The following is a 22,313-nucleotide window of genomic DNA, read 5'->3' as shown; positions in this document are numbered from 1 at the left end:
AAACCACCTGGCACTAGACATAGAATTATTCTCCTTTCTTATGGAAAGACGGGGTGCTGATAAAATTTTGACTGCTCTTTATGTCATGCTAAGCATGGCCTCTGGAACCTCCCTATAAGACTGTGTTGCCTTTCCTTATGGTAAAAGGGACAATATTCGATTGAAGCCTCTGTATTTAGGAGCCCTGCTGGGCTGCTCCTGGGACATGCACTTTTACATGTCTTGGAGTGAAGAGGAAGTGGAAGAGAAGTGAAATCTTACCTGCTTCTCAGGTAAGCTCTTGTGGAGTTTGTCACGGTTGGAGGTCTAAGGTGAGTTCACTATGGACCACAACCTATGCTACAAGGAAGACAATAATGAGGAGGCATATCACCCTCATTTGCTGGTGGGATGCCCTGGATGTGTCCTGCAGAAACTCTGTAGCAGTTTGTGCTAAAACCGCCCCTGACCTGCTCGACTGAGAATCACCAATGGATCAGAGCTCATTCTGGAGTGCAGGACCCTAAAACTCCCAAAGGCCCAGCCTTAAGCCACAGGGCTGCAGACACTGCTGATACTGCTTGCATTTGACAAGAAATAAAGGGCCACCAAAATCCTAAGCCAATTTTTCTTTTGTTCTGGGATTTCTGACTCATTACAATTAAAATCAGAGTAAGACATATTCCAGAAGGTGTCGGAACTTAAAAGAAAAGTGGACAGGCCAGGGATAGGGCTGAAAGCTTGTGAAGGCTCTTGTTATCTCATAAGGAACTTTATACCATAAGCAGTGAGCAGTCACAAAGGATAAACTTACACACACACACACACACACACACACACATTTAGTAAGCAGGTATTGTGAATGACATGATGCCATTTTTATTTTGGGAAAATAACTGGTAGGCATTGGAGAAAAACAGGAAGGTGAGGTATGGTGGTAAAATAAAAAAGGGGACCGTTGGAGGTTTTCTGGATGTAAAAGTAGCAGATTGTGGGGACTGATTGGGAAGGAGGAAGTGGTGTGTGGTAGAGACATCGAGTGCTTACCGTTCTCTGATTCTCCTCTTGTCTGGGCACATGGGAAGGCTTATACTCTTCTCCCTCCTCAGCAAGGCTGAGCCACTGTAACTAGTTCTGGCCAGTGTGTTGTGAGCAGAAGCCGAATGTCACTTCTGGCTGAAGCATTTAATTGTCACTGGAAGACCTTCTGACATCATCTTTCTCTTGTACAGTAACAAGGAGGCTGTTTCAGACACTTCAGCTACAGGTTGGTGAAGCCTCAGTCAGCTGAGTCCCTGTAGGGGGGACAGTTACCCTGTAGAATTATTCAGGTCTACAGTGATCAACATTTGTTGTATGAAGCTACTAATCTTCAGAGGATGTTTGTTACCACAGCATAGTCTAGCATATCTTGACTAAAACATGGTAATAATTTTGTAGTATGCACTTGTAGATGGAACCTGCAGTAGAAAAACAGATTTTACTTACTGTGTTCCATTGTACATTTAATAGGTGCAACCTGAGAAAACACCTGCACACATGCCGAGCTAGAATTAGGTAAGTTTCTTTGTATGATTTCTTAGAGCTTTCATGCAACGTGGTGAATTTTGAAACTCCAAGCTGAGGGAGAGTATGCATTTATTAAATTTATCTGACTATGAATCACCTTTTTCAATATTTGAGGAATGCACTTAAGGGAATACCAAGTTACACAATTGTAATAGTCTAGGAATAAAACTAATTGGATACGTTTTATTTTTATTTGCAAGAAGAGTCTTTGACTGGAAGGGAAAGGTAGATTTGAGCGGGGAAACTGAAAGGATTGGCAGTGGCGTGGCTTCTGGATACTTAAAGGGAGAATAAAGAAGTTATATTGTTTCTGTATACCAACTCATTTCCAGTTGATTTCTCACCAGTCTCCACAGTGCCTTTCCAGACCTTTGTTCCTTCCCTCAAGCTATCAGTTCCATTTCTAACCCTCTTTGTGTAGGCAAAGGTTCTGACCTACCCACCTTACTGAATCTCTTCTATACAAACTCCTCTTCTAGTCTACCTTGGGATGTCTTTAACACCATCCCTTTTATTCCCTGCTGTCTCAGATGGAGAAATGTCTGCCAGAAGTGTTAACATCCCTCCTCCCCCACATTTGTGCCATCTTCCGTTTCTTCCATTTGTTATCTTGAGTCTTTTCCTCTCCATTGCCTCACTTTTTGCCTATAGATGTGTTCAATCATTGCTATTGAATCAAACAACATATCTCCTCTTCTAGTCTGTATCACCCCCTTCAAGTTACTATTGCGCTGTTATTATAACTCTATACTTCCTTCCTTACAGAAACTTTGGAATGCTTACTCTGTGCCAAGTGCTCTTCTTGGTGCCAGGGACACAAAGACAATAAGATCAACCTCTTTTAATAGGATGATTCATCCAACCGAACAGGCCACTGCAATGGAGTGTGCTGGGTGTTGATAGAGGTACAGCGCAAGGACATCATGGAGTGCCAGAGACGGGCACAGAGCTTGGCTGGGAACATCAGAGGAGGCTTCCTGGAGGAGCCGGGTGACCCTTAGAGAGGTCAGCCAGCCACTGGAAGGGCTGGAGAAGAGAACAAGCATGGGTGCATGGAAAGGTGAGAGTAGGATGGACTTCAGAAACTGGGTGGCCTCCATTCATTGCTTCATCCTCAGTGCTACGTAGAAAGAGGCTCACCGCAGGTCACCAGGGACTTTTTAGGTTCAAAGAGTCACTTAAAATTTTTGTTTACCCTCCACATCCTCACTGGAATGGTGATTGTTGTAATTGTTGCTGCTCACTGTCTAGTCCATGAATTCTTTTTCTCTCTCAACTTCTAGAGACTCCTTCCTTCTGGTCCTTTTTCTGTTTTTTAAACCAAGAATCCCTTCTCAGAAGTCTCTTTTAAATACTGATGTTCTCAAGCTCTCTACGTCTCTCTGAGCCCTTCCTCTTCAACTTCTCCATTAGCCATTTTTAAAATTCATACAACTTTCTTTGAAATTTGAATTTATCTTCAGCCTTGCCTCTCTTCACATGGTCCCCTCTGCTGTGATCATCCTTTCACAGTGCCTGCCTATATCATGTGCTTTGCATGAGTCTAAATTTGTATTTGTTTGAAACGTGAGTGTAAATTATAGGAGTTGTAAAGAACATGGTAGCTACTCTATGCCCGTGTATCATTCACGAGCTAATGGTTTTTGACAGTGCCAGGTGGAAGCTGTTGGATAGTGCTGAGACCTCCTTGTGCCAATACCTATGAACAGCTGGGGAACAAATCTGCTTTTAGTTTCTGGAGTTATGTTGGACTCTTTATAAAATTCTGTTACTTAGGTTTTCTGGAAACATATATTCTCTTGTCTGCATACATTATAGTGGATTCTGTGTGTGTGTGTGTGTGTGTGTGTGTGTGTGTGTGCGCATGTGTGTGTGTGTGTGTGAATTGCCAGATGATGAGGAATAACCAGCATTTAAATTGTTAGCTTTGTTAGAGCAATTAATTGAATCTGTATATTGATTCAGAGTTACTGTTTGGGATGCCATAGGTAGAAAGTTAACTACTCTTGTTGAATGTTTACGTTTCTGCCAAACCTCCTGTGGTGTGCCCCAATTATTTCCAATTCTCTTGTTCTTGGGCACATGGCACCTCCCTTTCCTCACCAACTGGTGACCCTCTAGATTGTGGAAGCTCCATCCTCCCTTTTGAAGAGACACAGAGCCAACCTGAAATGGACATGCAGAGTGTGTGAGAAATAAAACTATGCTACCGCAGCATAATATAGCCTATCCTTACTGATGCACTTTTGCAAATTTTATCAGTATTTGGAAAATTAAAGTTAATGTTGCCTGGTGTATAAGAGTGGTTCTAGATTTTCTTAATATCTTGGGCAGTACATTGGGACTGTGAAGAAATAATTCTCTGGTAAACGAATGAGTGTTCTAGCTTATTAAGTGGGTTTCACTATATTATCTGAATTTCTTATTAGAGTCCTTTAATATAATCACCATTTTATGCCATCACAGGCTCTCAAGAATATTAATAGATGTCATTTTTTTCCTTTTGATTGAAATAAGGAAACAGGTGAATTACTGAAAGATTTAATAAGGATGGTCAGCAAATGTTTTCAGGTGCTGTGAAAGGAAGACTTTGGGTTTTAATGGTAACCAAGTTAAAACCTGGGTATTCAAGAAAATCTAGCAGAGGAAATAAACTGCAATTAAAGTATCAGGTGATAAGTGCTATTATAGAGGAAGGTAAGATTGTTAAGGACAGGAAGAAGGGCTCCCTAACCCTGAGTTGTGGCATTGGGAAGTTTTCGTGTGTGTGTGTCATTTGTTCGACTGGGATTTGTTAGACATCTGCTCTGGGCCAGGTAATATGATGGAGGTTGGGGATACAGCAGAGAAGAAAAGCAGGATCCCTGCCCTTGCGGAGCTCCTCATTCCGAGCTGAGGGCTAAGTGATTCCTGGGAGTTGGCCAGCACATTTCCTGAAGATGGAAGCCTGTATGCAAAGTGGGGTTGTAAGATGAAGCTGGAGAGGAGCCAGAGGATGAAGGGCCTTGCACAGAAATAACTTCAAACATACTTGTTAAATAATGGTCATTAAATGAATGGTACAAGATAATGAATATATTTCCTGGAAACATAATACCTTATGCAAAAAAAAAAAAGAAAAAAAAATTAAAAGATTTTGAATGCTCCATTTGATTAAGAAACTTGTTACATTGAAAGTTGCTTTTGGGAGAACAAGAAGAACTCTCATACAGTAGGATTTAAAAATTTGGCAAACTAGGGTAATTTTATAGCTTGTAATGTGGGGGGAAAAGAGGAGTCACGGATGATTGCAGAGAATTTGGCCCAATTGTAAGGCAGGGAGGCCAGGCAGAGGGACTGGTACAGTGTTGTCCTTAAAGAAATGGGCTGCAGAGTCCATTGGCCCAAGTTCCAATCTGAAATCACCTCCCCCTAGCTGACATTTAATGGCAGTTTCCATATGTGCGAGCCAGGGATTAGTCGTAACTCATAGGGTGCTTGTGAGGATTAAACAAATGTGGAGAAAAGAAAACACGGCAAATAGTTAACCTGTAATTATTTAATACATACCCCACTCTTAAGGGAAGCTTCTTCAGGGCAAGATCAGCGTCTGTTTTGTTTAGTGCTCTATTCCCAGCCCTAGTATAGGCCTGGCCCATAAGTGCAGTAAAACTCCCAATAATGAAATGAAGGGGTTCTGTAGGGGAGGAAATGTAATTTTCCCTCTCCTTTTCTAAGTTCTTGGATGAGATCTCCTAACCCCACAATAAAAGATTAACAAGAGGAAAACTGAAATTTAATATGTCTACCTCCTGTATACGTGGATGATACCTAAGAAAACTGAGTAACTCCCCAAAATGATCCAAGAAATCACTCTAAATAACTTCTTCAGCTAAAGACAAAAGTTGTTAGGGGGTAGTAGGAGTAGGGAGCCAGTTATGGGAGGTTTCCAAGAAAAGCACATTAAAGAGTGTAAGGCTGTTATACAGATTTAAATCACTGCCTTCTCCATTGATAAGAATTTCTAGACTTATAGTCCTCCTCCCCTTTCTGGTACAGAGAGAGAGACACCCTTAAAAATGGAGATTTCCTTCATAAAGGTAAATGTTTCTTATAAAAGGATTATTTCTACCATGTCTTCAGAACTTTTCCTGTTTGCTTTTTCTTAAAAATAATCAGCTCAAGATAATCCTCATGCCAGAGAGGTATATTTTTGGGGTGCGGGGGAGTGGGGAGCATATTCTCCAAAAAAAATATTTAATTGCCTAAAATCAAGGGGGCATTATTGTAAGGGTCAAGAAGTAACTGAGGCGGCACTATGAAGCCAGCTGTCTGGGAGACCCTGTGTCTGGCTGCAGATCTGGATCCCTCCTGGTCACTGCTTGGTGGTTATCCATTCCAATTTAATTATCAGGTGGGGGAGATCTGTGTCGTCTGCCTGGTTGAGACTTTTGAGCCAGAGAAACAGTGTGTTTGAGCTTTCTTGTACATGGTAAGTATTTGTTTGGTAAAGCCTAACGTATTTGCTTCATAGGGCTACTGAGAAACATTATTATAAATCGGATGGTTTAAAATAACAGAAATTTATTTTCCCACAGTTCTGGAGGCCAAGAGTCTGAAATCAGGGGATTAGCAGGACCATGCTCCCTCTGAGGGCTCTAGGGCAGAATTCATTCTTTGCCTCTTCCAGCTTCTTCAGGTGGCTGCTAGCACCCCTGATGTGAGAAATATCCATCAGATAAACAAAGAATTAGACCAGAGGCTTATTTATAATGCCCTCTCCCCTCTTTTTTTAGTTTCAGAGTCAAGATTTTGATTTCGCAATTCATCTGAGAAAGGACTGTTGACAAGGAGTCCTAGTATAGTGAGTAGGGCCTAGAACCCAAAGCACAGAGAACAGAGGACAGTGGAAGAGCTTTGGTGGCAGAACTGGACATTCAGTTGCTCTGATGACCTTGGGCAATTCACTTGTTTCCTCAGAACTCCAGTTTCTGCATCTGTAAAACTAGGGTTGTCTACGGCCATGCTACCCTGAACAAGCCTGATCCCGTCTGATCTCGAAAGCTAAGCAGGGTTGGGCCTGGTTAGTACTTGGATGGGAGACCACATAGGAAGAGCAGGTGCTGTAGGTGTAAAAATATAAAAAATAAGCGATTGTAAGCTGGCAAGGTCCTTGCAATCTGTGAGGTCAACCAAGGGTTGCCTTGCCTGAAAAAAAATAAAAATAAATAAAACTGGGGCAATGATATCCATCTCCCAAGATTCATGGTGATGAAGTTGAGATGTAATGGCACTTGCTGGGGCTCATTCAGATTGAGTCTCTTAGGGACGGGGAGGGGCAGGAGGGCAAGAAGTGTTGTAGAAAAAATTATATCCAGCCTTTCGAAAGAAAACATTACGTTTGTAAGGAGAGTAATTGCCGGGGATGAACAGACCCAAGCATTTGGAGGTGATCTGTTTTCTTCTTCAGGGAGAAATGGGTCAGTAGAATCTTCAGAGCTTTTCTCAGCTCCAGTCTCACCCTCCTCCACATTTAAAACTACGTCACCGTTGCATTTAATTTCTCTAGACACATTAGCATTCCTAATCATTTCAGATTCTATTTCAAAGCTGAAAGAGAAGGAATTTGTTGTCATGCTGTTCATGTCTGATTACATTTATGTGACAAACTGACTCGAGCCAGTTGCGTTAGATTCCAATTATTCCCATGTCCTACTTTTAATACACAGATGATGGAACTCTTATCAACTGTGTAGCGTTTCTTTCTCATCTTTGTTGCCTTTGTCTTTTGTTTCTTTTGGGGGTCATTGTAATGGAAGAAGTGGACTACTGTGTTTCTGAAGAGTTTTTCATGGGTAACAGTACAGTTTACACCCTTTGGACATTCTGTTGGTGACCCGCTTTTTATATCCTTTACTGTACAAGTATTTTTGTTCATGGAGAGAAGCATCTTCTATATGTATTTTAGTGCTCAAACTATTAAATTTATACCTAAAATCAAACTTTGAAAATTAATTTATTAGACAGTTCTTCAGTTTACTTAAACATGATTATAGACTTAAATTTCTATTAACATTTTAAATTACAATGATGATTCTTTTGAATACTCCAAGTACTGTAAACGGCACACAAAGATCCAGCGGTTATGAAACATATAACACACTTTAACTTGTTCTAAAATTCCAGTGTCATGGGAGTTTATTTATTGCTCTTGAACTTGCTTGTTTACTTTTCCTAGATTTGTAGCCACATATGTCAGCTTCTACTGTTAGAGCAGTACACATTTTGATACTTTCCAAGGGATGCAGTGATACAGTAGTACAATGCCACAATTACAGAAACCTTATCAGACCCAGAAAAATAGTCTGTCCAGCTGAGGTGACAGGATCTAGTTATCAGCCAATTGTTTTTTATGGTCATCTCTATGTTCATCAAATTCAAGCCACTGGTCATCTGGTTAGGCCCCTTTTTATATTTATCCTCCATTGGTTACATCAATAATACTTGGAGCCATGCTTTCCATACAGGTTCTAGTTTTTTTGAGGCATGCTGCTCCCTCTGGAATGTTTTAGTCTTCAAATTTTGGCTGGCCAATGTTTCATGGGCCATCATTGCCCTGTCACACTGATGGTTGCCAGGTCTTTTTGCATTATGGAAACTTACATATGCTTTATGATTATCTTACTCCATTGGTGGGGCCATCTAAGGGTATCATCTCCTAGGATATGAGGGATGAAGTCTGCAGTTAGTGCGTCTCTAAGAACATTTAGCTAATTCATCATCTCAACACATGGTTTTCTTTCTTCCAGTTATAAAGTATGCTAAGGCCTTTCCTGTTAAGAGTATACTCTGCCTTTGTTAGGACTAGTATTACTAAGTTCCCTGAATATACCCTTCTCCACTTAAAGAAATATTTAATAGAAGAAACAAAACACTTAGCGCTCTTCTATTTAAAAAAAAAAAAAAACTGAACTGATACTCCTTTCTTTCTCATCATAATACCATGTTGTATAACTTTTCTTATTTGGTTATTATAAAATCACGCTGCCTTTCACACTGGGATCGTGTTACTGTCTAGGATGCCCGTGTTGTCCCATCTTGGCCGGTGCTTTGTCCTTTCAACACTAACCCTGACCTCCTCGAATACCTCCTACCTTTCTGGCCTTGCCCATCCTTAATTTTCCCTGCCCAAAATATGTAATCGTTTACCTTCTAAGAATCGGGGAATAGCTTGAAACCAAAATCTGGGTGGTATTTTTATGTAACAAGTACTTACATGATGTTTACAAATATTGTCTCATTCACTTATGATGTGGGTACTGTTATCCCCATTTACTAGATGAGGAAACTGAAGCCCAGAAAAGATAAGTAACTTGTCCAGGGTCACAACAACTGGTAGGTGGCCCAGCCAGAATATGAATGCAGGAAGCCTGGCTCTGAGTTTGTCTCTGCTGCTTGAGGGGTGCATGTGAGTGCTGCTAGGGTGGCAAAAAGCTTTTGCGGCTATTAAATTATATCTAGGTCAGAGCTGGAAAATTTTTTAAGTTTATAGGTTTAATAGATTTTTCCAAGAAATTAACATTTCATATACTAAAACATCATCGATTTTAGACACACTATTTTATAAACTAGTCAGGAAAAAAAAAAATGCTGCAACCTTAACTAGGACAGTACTCAGACCAGTGATCCTGGATGACATCTGAATGGGTCACATCAACCTCTGTGGCTTTAGAATTTCTTTCCTCTATTAACAAGGGAGGCAGCTTCTCCTGCCTTTACTTTTGTTAAGCATCTGACAGCAATCCTTTTACCTGTTTATCATGACAGAAGGTGCAAAGCTTTGTCTACTGCTGAGTTTTTTCCTTTCTTAGGTCCCATTAACATTTGGTTATAGCACTGCAAGAAAATATGACACAACAAATATTTGCTGTAGTCATAATCAGTTTTATACCCCACAGCTCTCTGTTTGTGGGCCTTTGTGTGTGCATGGCCTCTTTGTGAGCACACGACCACCTCCTGCTTCAGTGCTGCATGGAGTGTAGCCTTTGTGAAGGCTTTTTCTATGGTATCTCAGTTCCTCATGAGAAGTACCAGCAGTGCACATAACTCAGTTGAAGTCGTGACTGTGTGACCAATTTTAACCAATTCAAGTTTGTATTATGTTTTTATGCCCTATTCTTCTTATACCATGAGATGTCACCAGCCACTAAGACTTTCTATTACAGAGTGATGCCAGAAGAAAGAAACCCTTTCGGAAGTTATTTCTCAGTACATAGATTGCATATAAGCATGTAAGTGTACACCGAATTTTGGAGTTGCCCTTCCATTTCTCAGTTCTTGTCTAGAAATTGATGGCCTCTTGCAAATCTGTTTTGACTGTTCATATATAACCTAGTTCTTAAGTAATATTTTTGAAAGGGTTCAATACATAGACTCTGCTTCCCCCCTCGCCCCCGCCCCCCGATCTCCCTCCTCGTTTCCTGCAGTGATATCTAGACACAATGCTGGTTACTTGGTACTATTCAAGTTTGCAAATCTTAGGCAAAGTTGATTGTTAGTGTTTTGTTTTTTTCTGTCATTGGAGGGGTTTGGGTGGGTAGGTATTCTCGATCATTTTCTATTCAACTTCATCTTAAAATGTGGACAGAATTCTTATTCTTGTTAAGTGATACCTGTCTCTTAGGCCTAGTTTTACCTAACTAGAATCCATTATATCCACTATTGTGATTTTCCTACCCTTTCCTTCAGATGTCATGAGAGCACTAGGATATGGAGGAGGAGATTACCTCAAAGGTGGAAGTCTTAAAATAATATTTCAGGATATTTCTGGACCAACAGCATGCTTCACTTCCTGTAGCTTTGTCTATCACCAAGCTCTGTGTTCTTCTTTTAGAGTATTTGTCACTGACATGCTTCCACCTCTTCACCAGCTGTTCTTATCCCAATCTTAAAGCATTACAGAGGTTGTCAGAGGTTGATCATTGAAGACATATCTTAAGTCAATTGTACTCGTTATCTTCAAATGGGAAGGACTGGGATTATGGTGATGCTTGAAATGCAGTGGCCATAAATCTTGACTCTTCACTGTATTATCTAGTCTGTTTATGTGTTATTTAGGAGAAGGGTTGACAATTGTCCTTAGATTTGCCTTGCAAAGTGAAAAATCCATGATGAGCAGTATGATTGTTTCCTCAAGCCCACCAATTTGGTTGCTGTACAAGTACCCTATAAAAAAGTGGTGGTCAAATATTTAGTTTAATTAGACTAGATGGGGAGATGCTTCTTTGGCCAGAAGAGATAGTCGTGCAAGGGTTGTCTCTCAGCTGTGGCTTGTTTCAGATATGAGTGGTATTTCAGATATGACCGGGTCCTCCAATCTATTGTAGATCCTCTCTGGTTTTACTTCCACTATCATTCTATCATTCTTAGGAGTAACAATAATTATTATGATAATTGGAGCATCGACAGTATTGAGCCCTTCCTATGTTCCAGAGACTGGGTTAAGGATTATATATATATATATATATATATATATATATATATATATATATATATATATATATATATATATATATATATATATATATTATCTTAATTAATTCTCAGAGTAATTCTGTGGTACCAGGAGTGTCACCATGTAGATGAAGAAGTAAGTGATTCTTAGAGGTTAAATGGCTTGACCAAAGCCTCAGCCAACAATGGGAAGTCAAGATGCTAACCCAGGTAGACAGCCACCAGGGTGGGGGGTGGAGACAGCTCATTAGCTTTGGTCCTTCCTAGGCTGTGCCAGAGAGGGCTGGGAGTGAGTCCTGACATTGTGTGCTTTGTTCGGAAAATGTTCTAGTGTTGGTCAGTCACAAACAGTGCCAAAGTATCTCTGCTTTGTAAATTTTTAAAAACATTCTAAACTTTTTCAAAAAGTATTTTATATTTAGTTATTGAGCCTTCTGGATTGGTTTGTGAGGAACTCTCTAAAGTAAACAAATCACGAAATAATTATATTCTGTATTGTCTTTTATTATCCCATTTTATTCTAATCTTAAGTTGTGTCAGAATTAGCAGCTTGTAGAACTTCCCCTCCTTGCCTTCATTTGGAATTGAAACCTCCTTGTACTTTTCACTCTAGCTTCATGGATGAAGGACATGCAAGAGCCACAGGGGTGCCTGGAACAGGGGCTCTGTCTCCTCAGACCTACCTGTCAAGGGACTACCACAGCACCTTACAGCATGTGAATGCAGTAGTCCCCTGTTATCCATGGGGAATACATTTTAAGACCCCCAGTGTATGCCTTAGACCATGAATAGTACCGAATCCTGTGGTTTCTCTTTTGTACTGTTTTTTCCTATACGTACATACCTGTGATAAAGTTTAATTAATAATTAGGCACAGTAAGAGATTAAAAATAATAACTAATAATAAAATAGAACAACCATAACAATGTACTGTAATAAAAGTTATATGAATGTGGTCACTGTTTCAGGGGATCCCTTGCTGGAGTCTTCTACAGGCTCAGTACTTTTCTGGTGCAGCACATTGCCATCCATCGGAACGTACTTTCTGTTCATGTCTTCTATTCACAAATTTAATGCCTTTCCCATCTTAACTAAGCAGTTATCACACACTGCAGCTGTAACGTTTGCAGTTTGAGGTGCAATAGCACAACTAACACTACTTTTTCCTTCTTCACAATTTCGTGGATGGAAGATTCGTCCTTACTGTAGATCTTAGCAGCCTCGGCATATGATTTTTTTCTTATTAAGTCAAGAACTGCCACCTTTTCACTTAAAGGAAGCACTTTACGGCTTCTTTTTGGCAAGCCGAATTGCCAGCATCACTACTTCTGTGCTTTGGAGCCATTATTAAGGAAAACAAGGGTTACTTGAACACGAGCAGTGCTCTAAAGCCACATTGGATCTGAGAACCAAGATGGCTACTAAGTGACTAAGGGGCAGGGAGCATCTACAGTGTGGATATTCTGGACAAAGGGATGATTCATGTCCTAGGAGGGACAGAGTGGACAGCGTGAGATTTCATCTCCCACTCAGGATGACACAATTTAAAGCATACGAATTGTTTTATTTCTGGAATTTGACCTTGAATAATAAACCATAGAAAATGAAATTATGGATAGGGAGGACTGCTGCAATTGGATGGCACGCATAGAAAGGATCTCCCTGACCTGTTAGGAATGTTAAGGATGTATGTCACTTGTTGAGTAGCTCTGCTCTTGTAATTCAGCTTATTGCCCTTAATGTTAAGTGTATGTGTACTGCTGTGGTTGCACTTTTGTTGAGGCAACTTCTATAAAGATATATGTGACTTCAGAGCAAGTACCGCTGGCAGTTCCCATCAGCAAAAGGCCTCCGTTTCCTAGGCCATAAACTGTTGTGGTTTCTCTTTGGCTTGCTTCAGATTTTGTTTGTGACGTGGCAGGCTTTTTCTGAAACTAGGCAGCGAGTTTCATGATTGGTGATCCTATCTTTTCTTCTAATTCAAGTAATTTAAAAATAGAAATATGAGAACTAATTGGATTTAGTCGCTGATAATTTTCATTCCTTTATTATAAATGTAAACTCACCTCCTAAGGGTTTTGGAAAAGTGGCTTTGGAGACTTGGCTGGCGCCACTGGGGACTTATGTTATTAGCAAATACTAATATTCATCGTGCAACAGAAAACCCTCCGCTACTATTAGGCCATTAGGAGGCACCGAACTTGCAAGAGTAGGATGTCTCCTCTGTTCTGTCCTGAGCTAACTACCTATCACAAAAGGAGATTAGGTTATGTGGAAAGAGAGGTGGTTGGCTGACATTTTGTAGCCTCTAAGTTCACTGTGCTCTGTAGATGTGGGGTTTTCACTAGCCCTGAGAAAACCAAAGAGCATGTATGGAGGGGAAAAAAAATAATTTTCCTCCTATCTCTTTTAGTTCTTCTGGCTGGACTAATAATCAAATTAACTTAGGACAGATTGACAGGAGAAATGTCCAGATTTATTATGTATGTACAAACTGGGGTTTCATAAGCGTATAAGACCTGAGAGCAGATCGGGCAGTTAAGGCTTACATGCTATCTTGAGCTAAGAAGAAAAGGCAGGTTGCGATTTGGGACTTGAAAAGGCAGGAAAACAATTTGTATAAAGATAGAAAAGCAAATGTTTGCCAAATAAATGTTTGCTGGGCCATTTTTAATAGCAGGACACAGAGAGGACTTTGACCAAAGGAGACTTGCTAGGTTCCTTCCTGTCTACCACACCTAGTTCATAGTTATTTATGATGACAGCTCCCTTCCTGGGGTGGCAAACTCTGCTCCCTCTCACACGTCTGGGTTTAGATTGTGGTGGTGAGGCAAAAAGGCCAGAGTTTGCTAAAGAGAATGAGATCTGAGATGTGACTTGGAAATGATATCACAGCATGCAGAGATAGAAATATGTGGGAGCACTGAGAAGGGGATGCTCAAGTTTTGTCCTCCATCTCCGGAAACAGAATTTATGAGGTAAGTCTGGCCGTTGGGCAGTAATGCTTTGAAGCCAGAGAGACCTGAGTTTAAATCCTATCCTATTTTCCCTCTTCGTAAAATTGAAAACTGGTGTGAGGATTAGATGACAATGTAAGGACAATGGCCAGCCATATAAGATATGCTCAAAATATGTTAGCTTCTTCCCTGACCCCACATGTTGTCCACACACATCTTTCCTCTCTTATCCAGATGAGGAAAATCAGTATTCAGAGAAATGAAATGGCTTGCCTGAGTGGCAGAATTGGGGCTACACTCATTTTATTTTAAGTCCTGCTAACCTGTTTCCCAAGAAGCCTGTGCGTGCTTTATACATGTAGGGCATTGGGCTAGCTAGGGTACAAGGCTGTCTGAGCTTTGTCCTTTTCATAATTGAGTACGGTTGTGTTGTTTTACATACAAATAAAGGCTGTTGATTTGTCTCAGAAAAGCTGGCCTGTCCTTCTGGTTCACCATGGGTAGTGGTAGATAGGCCTATGAAAGCTCTTCCAATACCTATGTACTTGCCTGTTTTTTAGAGAGAGGTGTGTGCCTCCAAGGCTCGTCTGTCAACATCTTGTAAAATCAACCATTTCTCCATTGATTTACATTCTAAAATCAGTTATGTTGGGGGTTTTTGATTTTAAGTTGTTAGGGGAACCTGTTACCTTTTTGTTTCTTTCCCCTGGCTGTCAGGTGGTTAATAAACTGTAAACAAATATATAAGTACACCCAGGAGTTTTAAGGGAAAGAATAAAGTCTTTTGCATTACCATGATCCTATAATTTATATGTTTAACAATGTGTTATAGTGTATGCCCCAATTTCTCAATTAAGGAACAAAATATTATTGTTATAACGTGTATTTCCGTTAATAATGCATCAGTGCGTTATTCAGTTGTCTTTCCCACTTCCACATACTGATGTTTTGGTTACAGTTTATCCCTAATTGTGATCAACATGCCCTAAACATTCATCAGAAATCATGTGTGCAAAGCCTTTCAAGTGGCCTCTTAATTGCCTTAAAACCAATGGAAGCCTGTTTCTTTTTCATTCAGAGGTTGGGTTCCCTATTATTTTCACTTCAGTAAGGAGTGAAGGGATATCGCAAATTTTAATGTGTATAAACTAAGAAAGCCACATACAAGATATAAATTTTGAAGTTTGCATGAATTACCCAAGCATTCAATAATGTATTTCAGGAAGTTGTTTAGAGAAGTATGGATTGATCATTGCCAAATAAATTTTTACCTCTAAGTGACTGCCTTTTTGAAGCTTTTTTGCAAGTCTGCCTGTTTTCTAAATTTGGAAAAATATCTGTATTTGAGCCTTGAAAAAGACAGTCTCTTAGCAACATGGAAGGACAAAGAGGAACAAATTAAGTAAGTGTGCTATGATTTGTGTATGTTCTTACTGTTTTGAAAACCACCCTAAAGGTAGGTATTTTTAAAAGCTGTTTATAACATTTGATAAATTTAAAAGTCATAAAAACGAGTGGTGTGTTTTTCCTGTTCTGTGCCTTCTTTTCTTTGTCTCCCTGCACTGTACATTTTTGCCCATTTGGAGAGCATACATGGGCATTCCTAATTAAGAATTAATTAAAAGTACATGGAGGACTTTCTGCTCCAAACTTACTTCACTTAGAAAACATTGCCTTGATAAATGGATAAGTCAGTTTTAAAGAGTAAACAGAGTTCACCTTCATTTTAGACACCTATAATAATTTATTTAACCTTGGAAGCATTTTGCATCCATTATGAATCTGTAGATAACGAAATGCAGAAGTGGCTACTGACCCCCAATTTGAGGCTAATTATATGCGATAGCTTAGCTCCTATGCTTGTGAGGAATAGGAGTCGGGGAAAGGAGATTTATAGTGAGGCTGTTTCCTGGGCTGAGCTGAGAAATCTAGCAGGAACCCTAAATGTGACTCTGCCACATTCTTTTGGTGAAAGCAAGCCACAAGACTAACTCAGATTAAAGTGGGGGAGCGAATTTATCTCTTGATGGGAGGAGCAGCATGTGTACACAGGGATGGGAGGAATTTCTGGTGTCTGACTTTGAAAATGATGTTTTACATGAATTAAAGGAGTATGCCTCAGATACTGTGTTCCATCAGTTCTAAGATGCACATGCCTCCTCCCTTGTTTTAACATCTCTGAAGTCAGGATGCATTTACTATGATAGCATCTGATCACCTTTGGCTAGACAGCACTGATGCGTTATTGTCATTACCCGTGGTTGTGCAGATGTGATGTAGCAATTGTGTTTATGTATATTGTTGGTAATACAAATGTCAAGATTAATTGCATATAAAAATTCTTCAAAAATATTGAATCATGATTTGACACTGAAACAGTAAGTTCTTGTGTACATAAAAAGTCATAGAAACAGAGCAGCATGATGTAAATTTGATATCAGCGAAGCAAATTTTTGTTAGAGGAATGACCACAGTTAGAATTTTTTGCAAAGAAATAACCAGGAGCTTTGCTGGACATGAGACAGAAGATAAGAAGCTAAAGCTGTGTTACAGAGTTATGGCAAAAGTATTGCATTCTGGATGATAAATTATGCCACTTAAAAAAAGGAGAGATTGGTAAATCCCTTCAAAGAGATGAAAGGAATTTCAAAGCAATAAGTGGCTGGTGTGTCCAATTTCTAAGTTGCATAGGACTGTTGTTGAGGCATAGAATATCAATTTATCAAACTTCCTGCCAACTTAGAGCTGTAGCTGCTTATTTTCTAGTGATTTGTGGTTTGAGGAAAAATGAGTTTAGACAGATAGGAAATGCTGATAAAATCCAGCACTCTCTAAAAAGCTTTGAAATTTTTCTGTAATGTTAAAGGTGCTAAAGGTCTGAGTATACTCTATGAAAAGTACCTATTGCTGTGATACTTTGCACAATTACTGATGGCTGAAAGTTGCAGCTATAATTTAACTATAAACTACAAAACAATTCCCAGGAAAAAGTCCTTCCTCAAAGACATGCCTGTGCACACATGTGTGCTTCACTTTTAATCACCAAAGATACAAGTCCTGGTTATCTGAAAAGCTTTCTGTTGTGACATCTGAAAGGAACAGGAAAGTACCAGCCCCAAAATTGGCATATTGAGTATCTGGCAGCTGGAAGAGTGTCCCGGAGACAACAGTGGAGCATCAAGTGGAAAAAAAATGGACATTAGCAACCGGATTCAAATGATTCAGAAAAGTCAAACTCGGCATATGAAGATGTGTTAGGAATATCTTAACAAGTTTGTTTGTTTTTTTTAATGTAAGTACTTGAGAGATATGTAATAAATCTAATTATATAAAAGCTTTTTGAATAAATATAAAATAGTTCTAAGTGACAAGAAAGTATTGTGTTGTACTTGGCAGCATTTTTTCTCAGTGTTGTGCAAACTGATGGCTCCTCTTAAAATTGATTGCATCCTAGACTGGGTAAATATGCCAGGCACTGAGCCAAAAGTTGCTGCTTTCAGGGAGTTTCCAGTTTAGGTATGATGGAAGGATTTCTATTCAAGTTTCAATGTGCATTTCAAAATGCATTTTCACAGAGAGGGTATGTTAAGTGCAAAATTATTAAGCACTTATATCACTTTTGTGGAAAAAGAAGCTCCAAATTCCAAACAGCCAAATCTTAAAGGAATTAAGTATTAGACTTATTTTCTTGCTGTTTCATATATGTATGTTATATATTCCCAGCTAATCAATTAAGTTCTGAGGGTATTGTATAGATTCCAGGAATAACTATTGAAAGATTAAAAATCAAAATAAGGTGTGAAAGCTTTAGTTGTTAATGGTGGATTTACTTTTCAGGAGCCACTAAAACATCCTCATTGTTTTCACAGCAATGTCTGCAAATGGTAATTGCTCAGTCACCTTTTAAAAATATATACTTTGTTTTTTAGAAGAGTTTTAGGCTCAGCAAAATTGAGAGGAAGGTACAGAGATTTCCCACATACTCCCAGCAAACATTCATAGCCTGCTCCATTATCAGCATCCCCTCCCAAAAGTGGTACATTTGTTATAATTGATGAATGTACATTAATGCAGCATTGTCACCCAAAGTTCATAGTTTGCAGTAGGGTTCATTCTTGCTGTTGTACGTTCTATAAGTTTTGACAAATGTATAATGACATCTAGCCACCATTATAGTATCATACGGAATAGCGTCACTCCCTTAAAAATCCTCTGTGCTCTGTTGACTCATTCCTCCTTACCCCTTAGCTCCTGGCAACCACTGATCTTTTACTGTCTCCATAGTTTGGCCTTTTCTAGAATGTCATATAGTTGGAATCATTCAATACGTAGCCTTTTCGGATTGACTTCTTTCACTTAATAACATACATTTAAGGTTTCTTCCTTTCTTTTCATGGCTTAATAGCTCATTTCCTTTTAGCTCTGAATGATATTGCATTGTCTGAATGTACCACAGTTCATCTGTTTACCTATTGAAGGATATCTTGGTCTCTTCCAAGTTTTGACAGTAATGAATAAAGCTGCTATCAGCATCTGTGTGCAGATTTCTATGTGGGCATAAGTTTTCAACTATATGGGGTACCAAAGATTGTGATTGCTAGATGGTGTGGTAAGAGTATGTTCAGTTTTTCAAGAAACCACCCAGTGGTGTTCCAAAAGTGGCTGGACCATTTTGCATTCCCACCATCAGTGAGCGAGAGTTCCTTTTGCTCCCCATCCTCACCAGCATTTGGTGTCATCGGTGTTCAGGATATTGACCATTCTAATAAATGTGTAGTGGTATCTCATTGTTTAATTTGCATTTCCCTGATGACACATGATGTGGAGCACCTTTTATATGATTTTTTTTGCCGTCTGTATAATTTTTGGTGAGATAATGTGTTAAGGTCTTTGGTCCATTTTTAAATTATTTCTTATTATTGACTTTTAAGAGTTCCTTGTATATTTTGGATAACAGTCCTATATAAGATATATGTTTTGCAAATATTTTCTTGCAGCCTGTGGTTTTTCTTCTCGTTCTTTGACAGTGTCTTTTGCAGAGGAGAAATTGTCAGTTTTAACGAAGTCCAGCTTATCAATTCTTTATTTCATTGATTGTGCCCTTTGGTGTTGTATCTAAAACGTCATTGCCAAATTCAAGGTTATCTAGATTTTCTCCTATGTTACTTCTAGGAGTTTTATAATTTTATAGTTTTGCATTTTACATGACCCATTTAAGTTAATTTTTGTGAAGGGTGTAAGCTCTGGGTCTAGATTCATTTTTTTCTTTTTTTTGCATGTGTATATGTGGTTGTTCCAGCACCATTTGTTGAAAATACTACCTTAGTTCCATTGTTTAGTTTTTGCCCCTTTGTTAAAGATCAGCTGACAGTATAAATGAGCATCTCTTTCTTGGCTTTCTATTCTGTTCCATTATTCTACTTGTTTGTTCTTCTGCCAATACTGCACTATTTTTGTTACTGTAGCTTTATAGTAAGTCTTGAAGTCAGAGAGCGTCAGCTCTCCAACTTTGTTCTCCTTCAATATTGGATTGGCTATTCTATGTCTTTTGCCTCTCCATATAAACTTTAAAATTAGTTTGTGTCCACAAAAAACTTGACGAGGTTTTGATTGGGATTATATTGAATCTATAGATTGAGTTGAGAAGAACTGATATCTCAACAAGACTCTTCAATATTGAGAACCTTTTGATTTTGAAATTCTAGTTCCAGAATGGATGTAGGTTGAGGCTTCATGTGGCCAGGCAATGAACTCTTGTCAGCAGTTTGGGCCATGGTTTCTAAAAGGGCGTTGCTAGAGATTCTGGGTAGTTTAGTTTGAAAACCATGAGCATAGGTTACTACAAACCCTTGTTCATGCCATATTCAACTCCTGAAATTCCACATTAGTGTTGAAGTACGTGGGTTCTGGAATCTCATTGTGGGTTTCTAATCCTCATTGTATGTATCACCTTGCATCACTTAAAAGGCTTTTGGCGAATAACCTCTTAGTTGTGTAGTGGACTTAACTGGAGGATTAAATGAAATAAATAAATGTTTCAAAAGTTATTTGTAAATCATGATTCTCTTTCCGTATATTCTGTTCTCTTTTCTCCACCTTCTCTAAACTTTCTCACTAACTAGCCTTTGAAACTCCTTTTCATAATGTCACCAGTGACCACCATATTGCAAAATACAGCAGTCTCTGCATGAGTTCTTAGCAGTTTGTGACCCGTGGACCACTCCCTCTTTGAAACATTCTGTTCTTATGTTGGCTTTTGCAGCAACAGCCTCCTGTTTTTTTCTCCCTTACTAAAATGCTACTTAGAATATTTCCTTTGCTGACTCTTCCTCTTTTGATCAACCTGACTTTCTACTCTATTGTCTCTAAATACCACTCATATGCAGATGACCTCTAAATTATTCCAGGCCTGAGCCCCAAACCCTTAAGGAAACAGCCACTTGACTCCTCCTCTTGGCTTCCTCATCAAGGGCAGAACTATAGGTTTCCAATGCCTCTTTCTGTTTCCTCGCCCCTAAATCCTGCCCCTCCTTCCATTTTATAAATTTTAGTAAATGGCCCCAACATCTACCCAGATGATCAAGTAACATACTCGGGCATTGTGCTCTGTCCTCCTTTCACCACCATCCCCTATTGGTACATTCTTTTGGCTCTGCTTCTAAAATACATCCCATAAGCATCCCCTTCTCCACGTCTTCATTGTGCAAGACCTCCTTCTTCTGGACTCCTAACATAGCTTTCTAGGTAGTTCCTGTAGTATCCACTCATACCCCGTTTTCTTCATCGAGCTCCCAGAATGATCTTTAGCAGTGTTTATTAGATTGTGTCGCTCTTGCTGAAAGCCTATCAGTGGCTTCCAGGCCTCCTGTGTTACGGTTCCTGACCACTTCAGAGGCTCACAGGCTCCCATTGCACTAGCCCCCTTTCTGTTCTGTGACCAAACTTGCCTCCACCTCAGGCCTCTGCAGTTGCTATCCCGTCAGCCTGGAACACTGCTCTCACCTTCCGCTGGCAGTTGACTCCTTGTCTTGCAGGTCTCAGTTCAGATGTCTTCTTCATGGCCTTCCATGACCAATTGTGACCACCATGTACAATTAGTGTAACTCCGCCTATCCCTCTGTGCGATTCCATGTCTCCGTGTGTTGTCTTCGCTGCACGTACTATTATTTGAAATCACCTCGTTCATTTATTTGTTTACGTATTGTCTGTTTTCTCATAAATAGGACGAACACTATGAGAGCACGGTCCTTGTTTGTCTCATTCAGTGTGATGTTCTCGGTACCTAGAACAGTCTCATTCTTAGGCCAGTTCGGTGTTTTACTTCCTGCCCTTCCGTAGAGTACGTATTATTTCTGGCTCAGCTAGCCACTTTTGTGTAGACAGTCGGGTCTCTCTGTCTCTCTCCTCTAGTCTACTAATGAGTTGACCTTCCCTTTCAAAATGCCAGTGTGATCCCTCAAATCAAAACCACCATGACAAAGCCTGTTTCAGCAGTTTGTGACCTTGCTGATCTTTCTCTGCCTCTAGGTCTATATAAATGGAATTCGTGAAGATTAAAAAATCCCAAATATTCTGTATGTTACAACTATTTAAAAGCATTTCTATGATAAAATATTTGTGATGAGCTTTTGCTAACCCAAATTTGTCACTTCTGAGAAAATATTTTGGGGATGAACTTTTAAAAGTTTTATGAATTGGTTGTTTCTTCATTTTGATTGACAGTTCTAGTAACATCTTTTAGCCAGCAAGGTTAGAAAGTGAGGTTTTATGCATCGATAAATATCTCTGTGAGTGGGGGGTGTGGATACTTCCCACAGAATGACTATATACTTTTAGTGATATTGTTCAATTTATGCTGTTTATGTTAAAAATACAATACTTCTCCAACCCTATGACTTTAATCAGATTACTCAGTTATGTGAAATTGTGCATATCTAAAATACACAAAATAGCATTGTCCTTTGATAGTATAAGTACACATGGTTTTGTTAGTTAACTGCAGAAGATATCCCCAGATAACAGAGATTTGGCATTCAGAAGTTACACAGAGACAATGTTGTGCACATGTGTGTAATGCGATGCTTGATAAAGACAGTAATAGTGATAGACTGTCAGGAGCTATATGAGATATGAAGGCCCAAAGACAATGATGGTGACACACAAAAGAAGCTAGGCTAAGCAAAGACTGTTCATTAATGGGAAGCTTTTGGAGTTGACATAAGTATTGACTGTAGGTATACAGTAGACTTTTCACATAGCCGTTTTGTATGGGTTATCTTAAATTCAGGACCATTCACTTTTATTTGAAGATAAGGA

General features: G+C 39.3%; 1 protein-coding gene and 1 pseudogene across 3 annotated transcripts in view; both read left to right on the top strand.

Moving 5' to 3' along the window:
• The first annotated feature begins 2,585 nt into the window (after nucleotides 1-2,585).
• The window catches only part of PPM1H (protein phosphatase, Mg2+/Mn2+ dependent 1H), a 235,808-nt gene continuing 216,080 nt past the window's right edge, over nucleotides 2,586-22,313 (top strand). For all 3 annotated transcript variants that reach the window (XM_023525265.1, XM_023525263.1, XM_023525264.1), the window contains exon 1: nucleotides 2,586-2,608. In XM_023525265.1, the coding sequence (XP_023381033.1) occupies nucleotides 2,601-2,608 (8 nt within the window). In that variant the 5' untranslated portion in view covers nucleotides 2,586-2,600. The remainder of the gene's footprint in view (nucleotides 2,609-22,313) is intronic.
• Nucleotides 6,541-6,659, top strand: LOC111733277 (annotated as a pseudogene).

Source organism: Pteropus vampyrus, unplaced genomic scaffold (genome assembly GCF_000151845.1).
Source record: "Pteropus vampyrus isolate Shadow unplaced genomic scaffold, Pvam_2.0 Scaffold545, whole genome shotgun sequence".
NCBI lineage: Eukaryota > Metazoa > Chordata > Mammalia > Chiroptera > Pteropodidae > Pteropus > Pteropus vampyrus.
The sequence above is the reverse complement of the archived record's forward strand: the minus strand, read 5'-3'. Positions and strand labels throughout refer to the sequence as shown.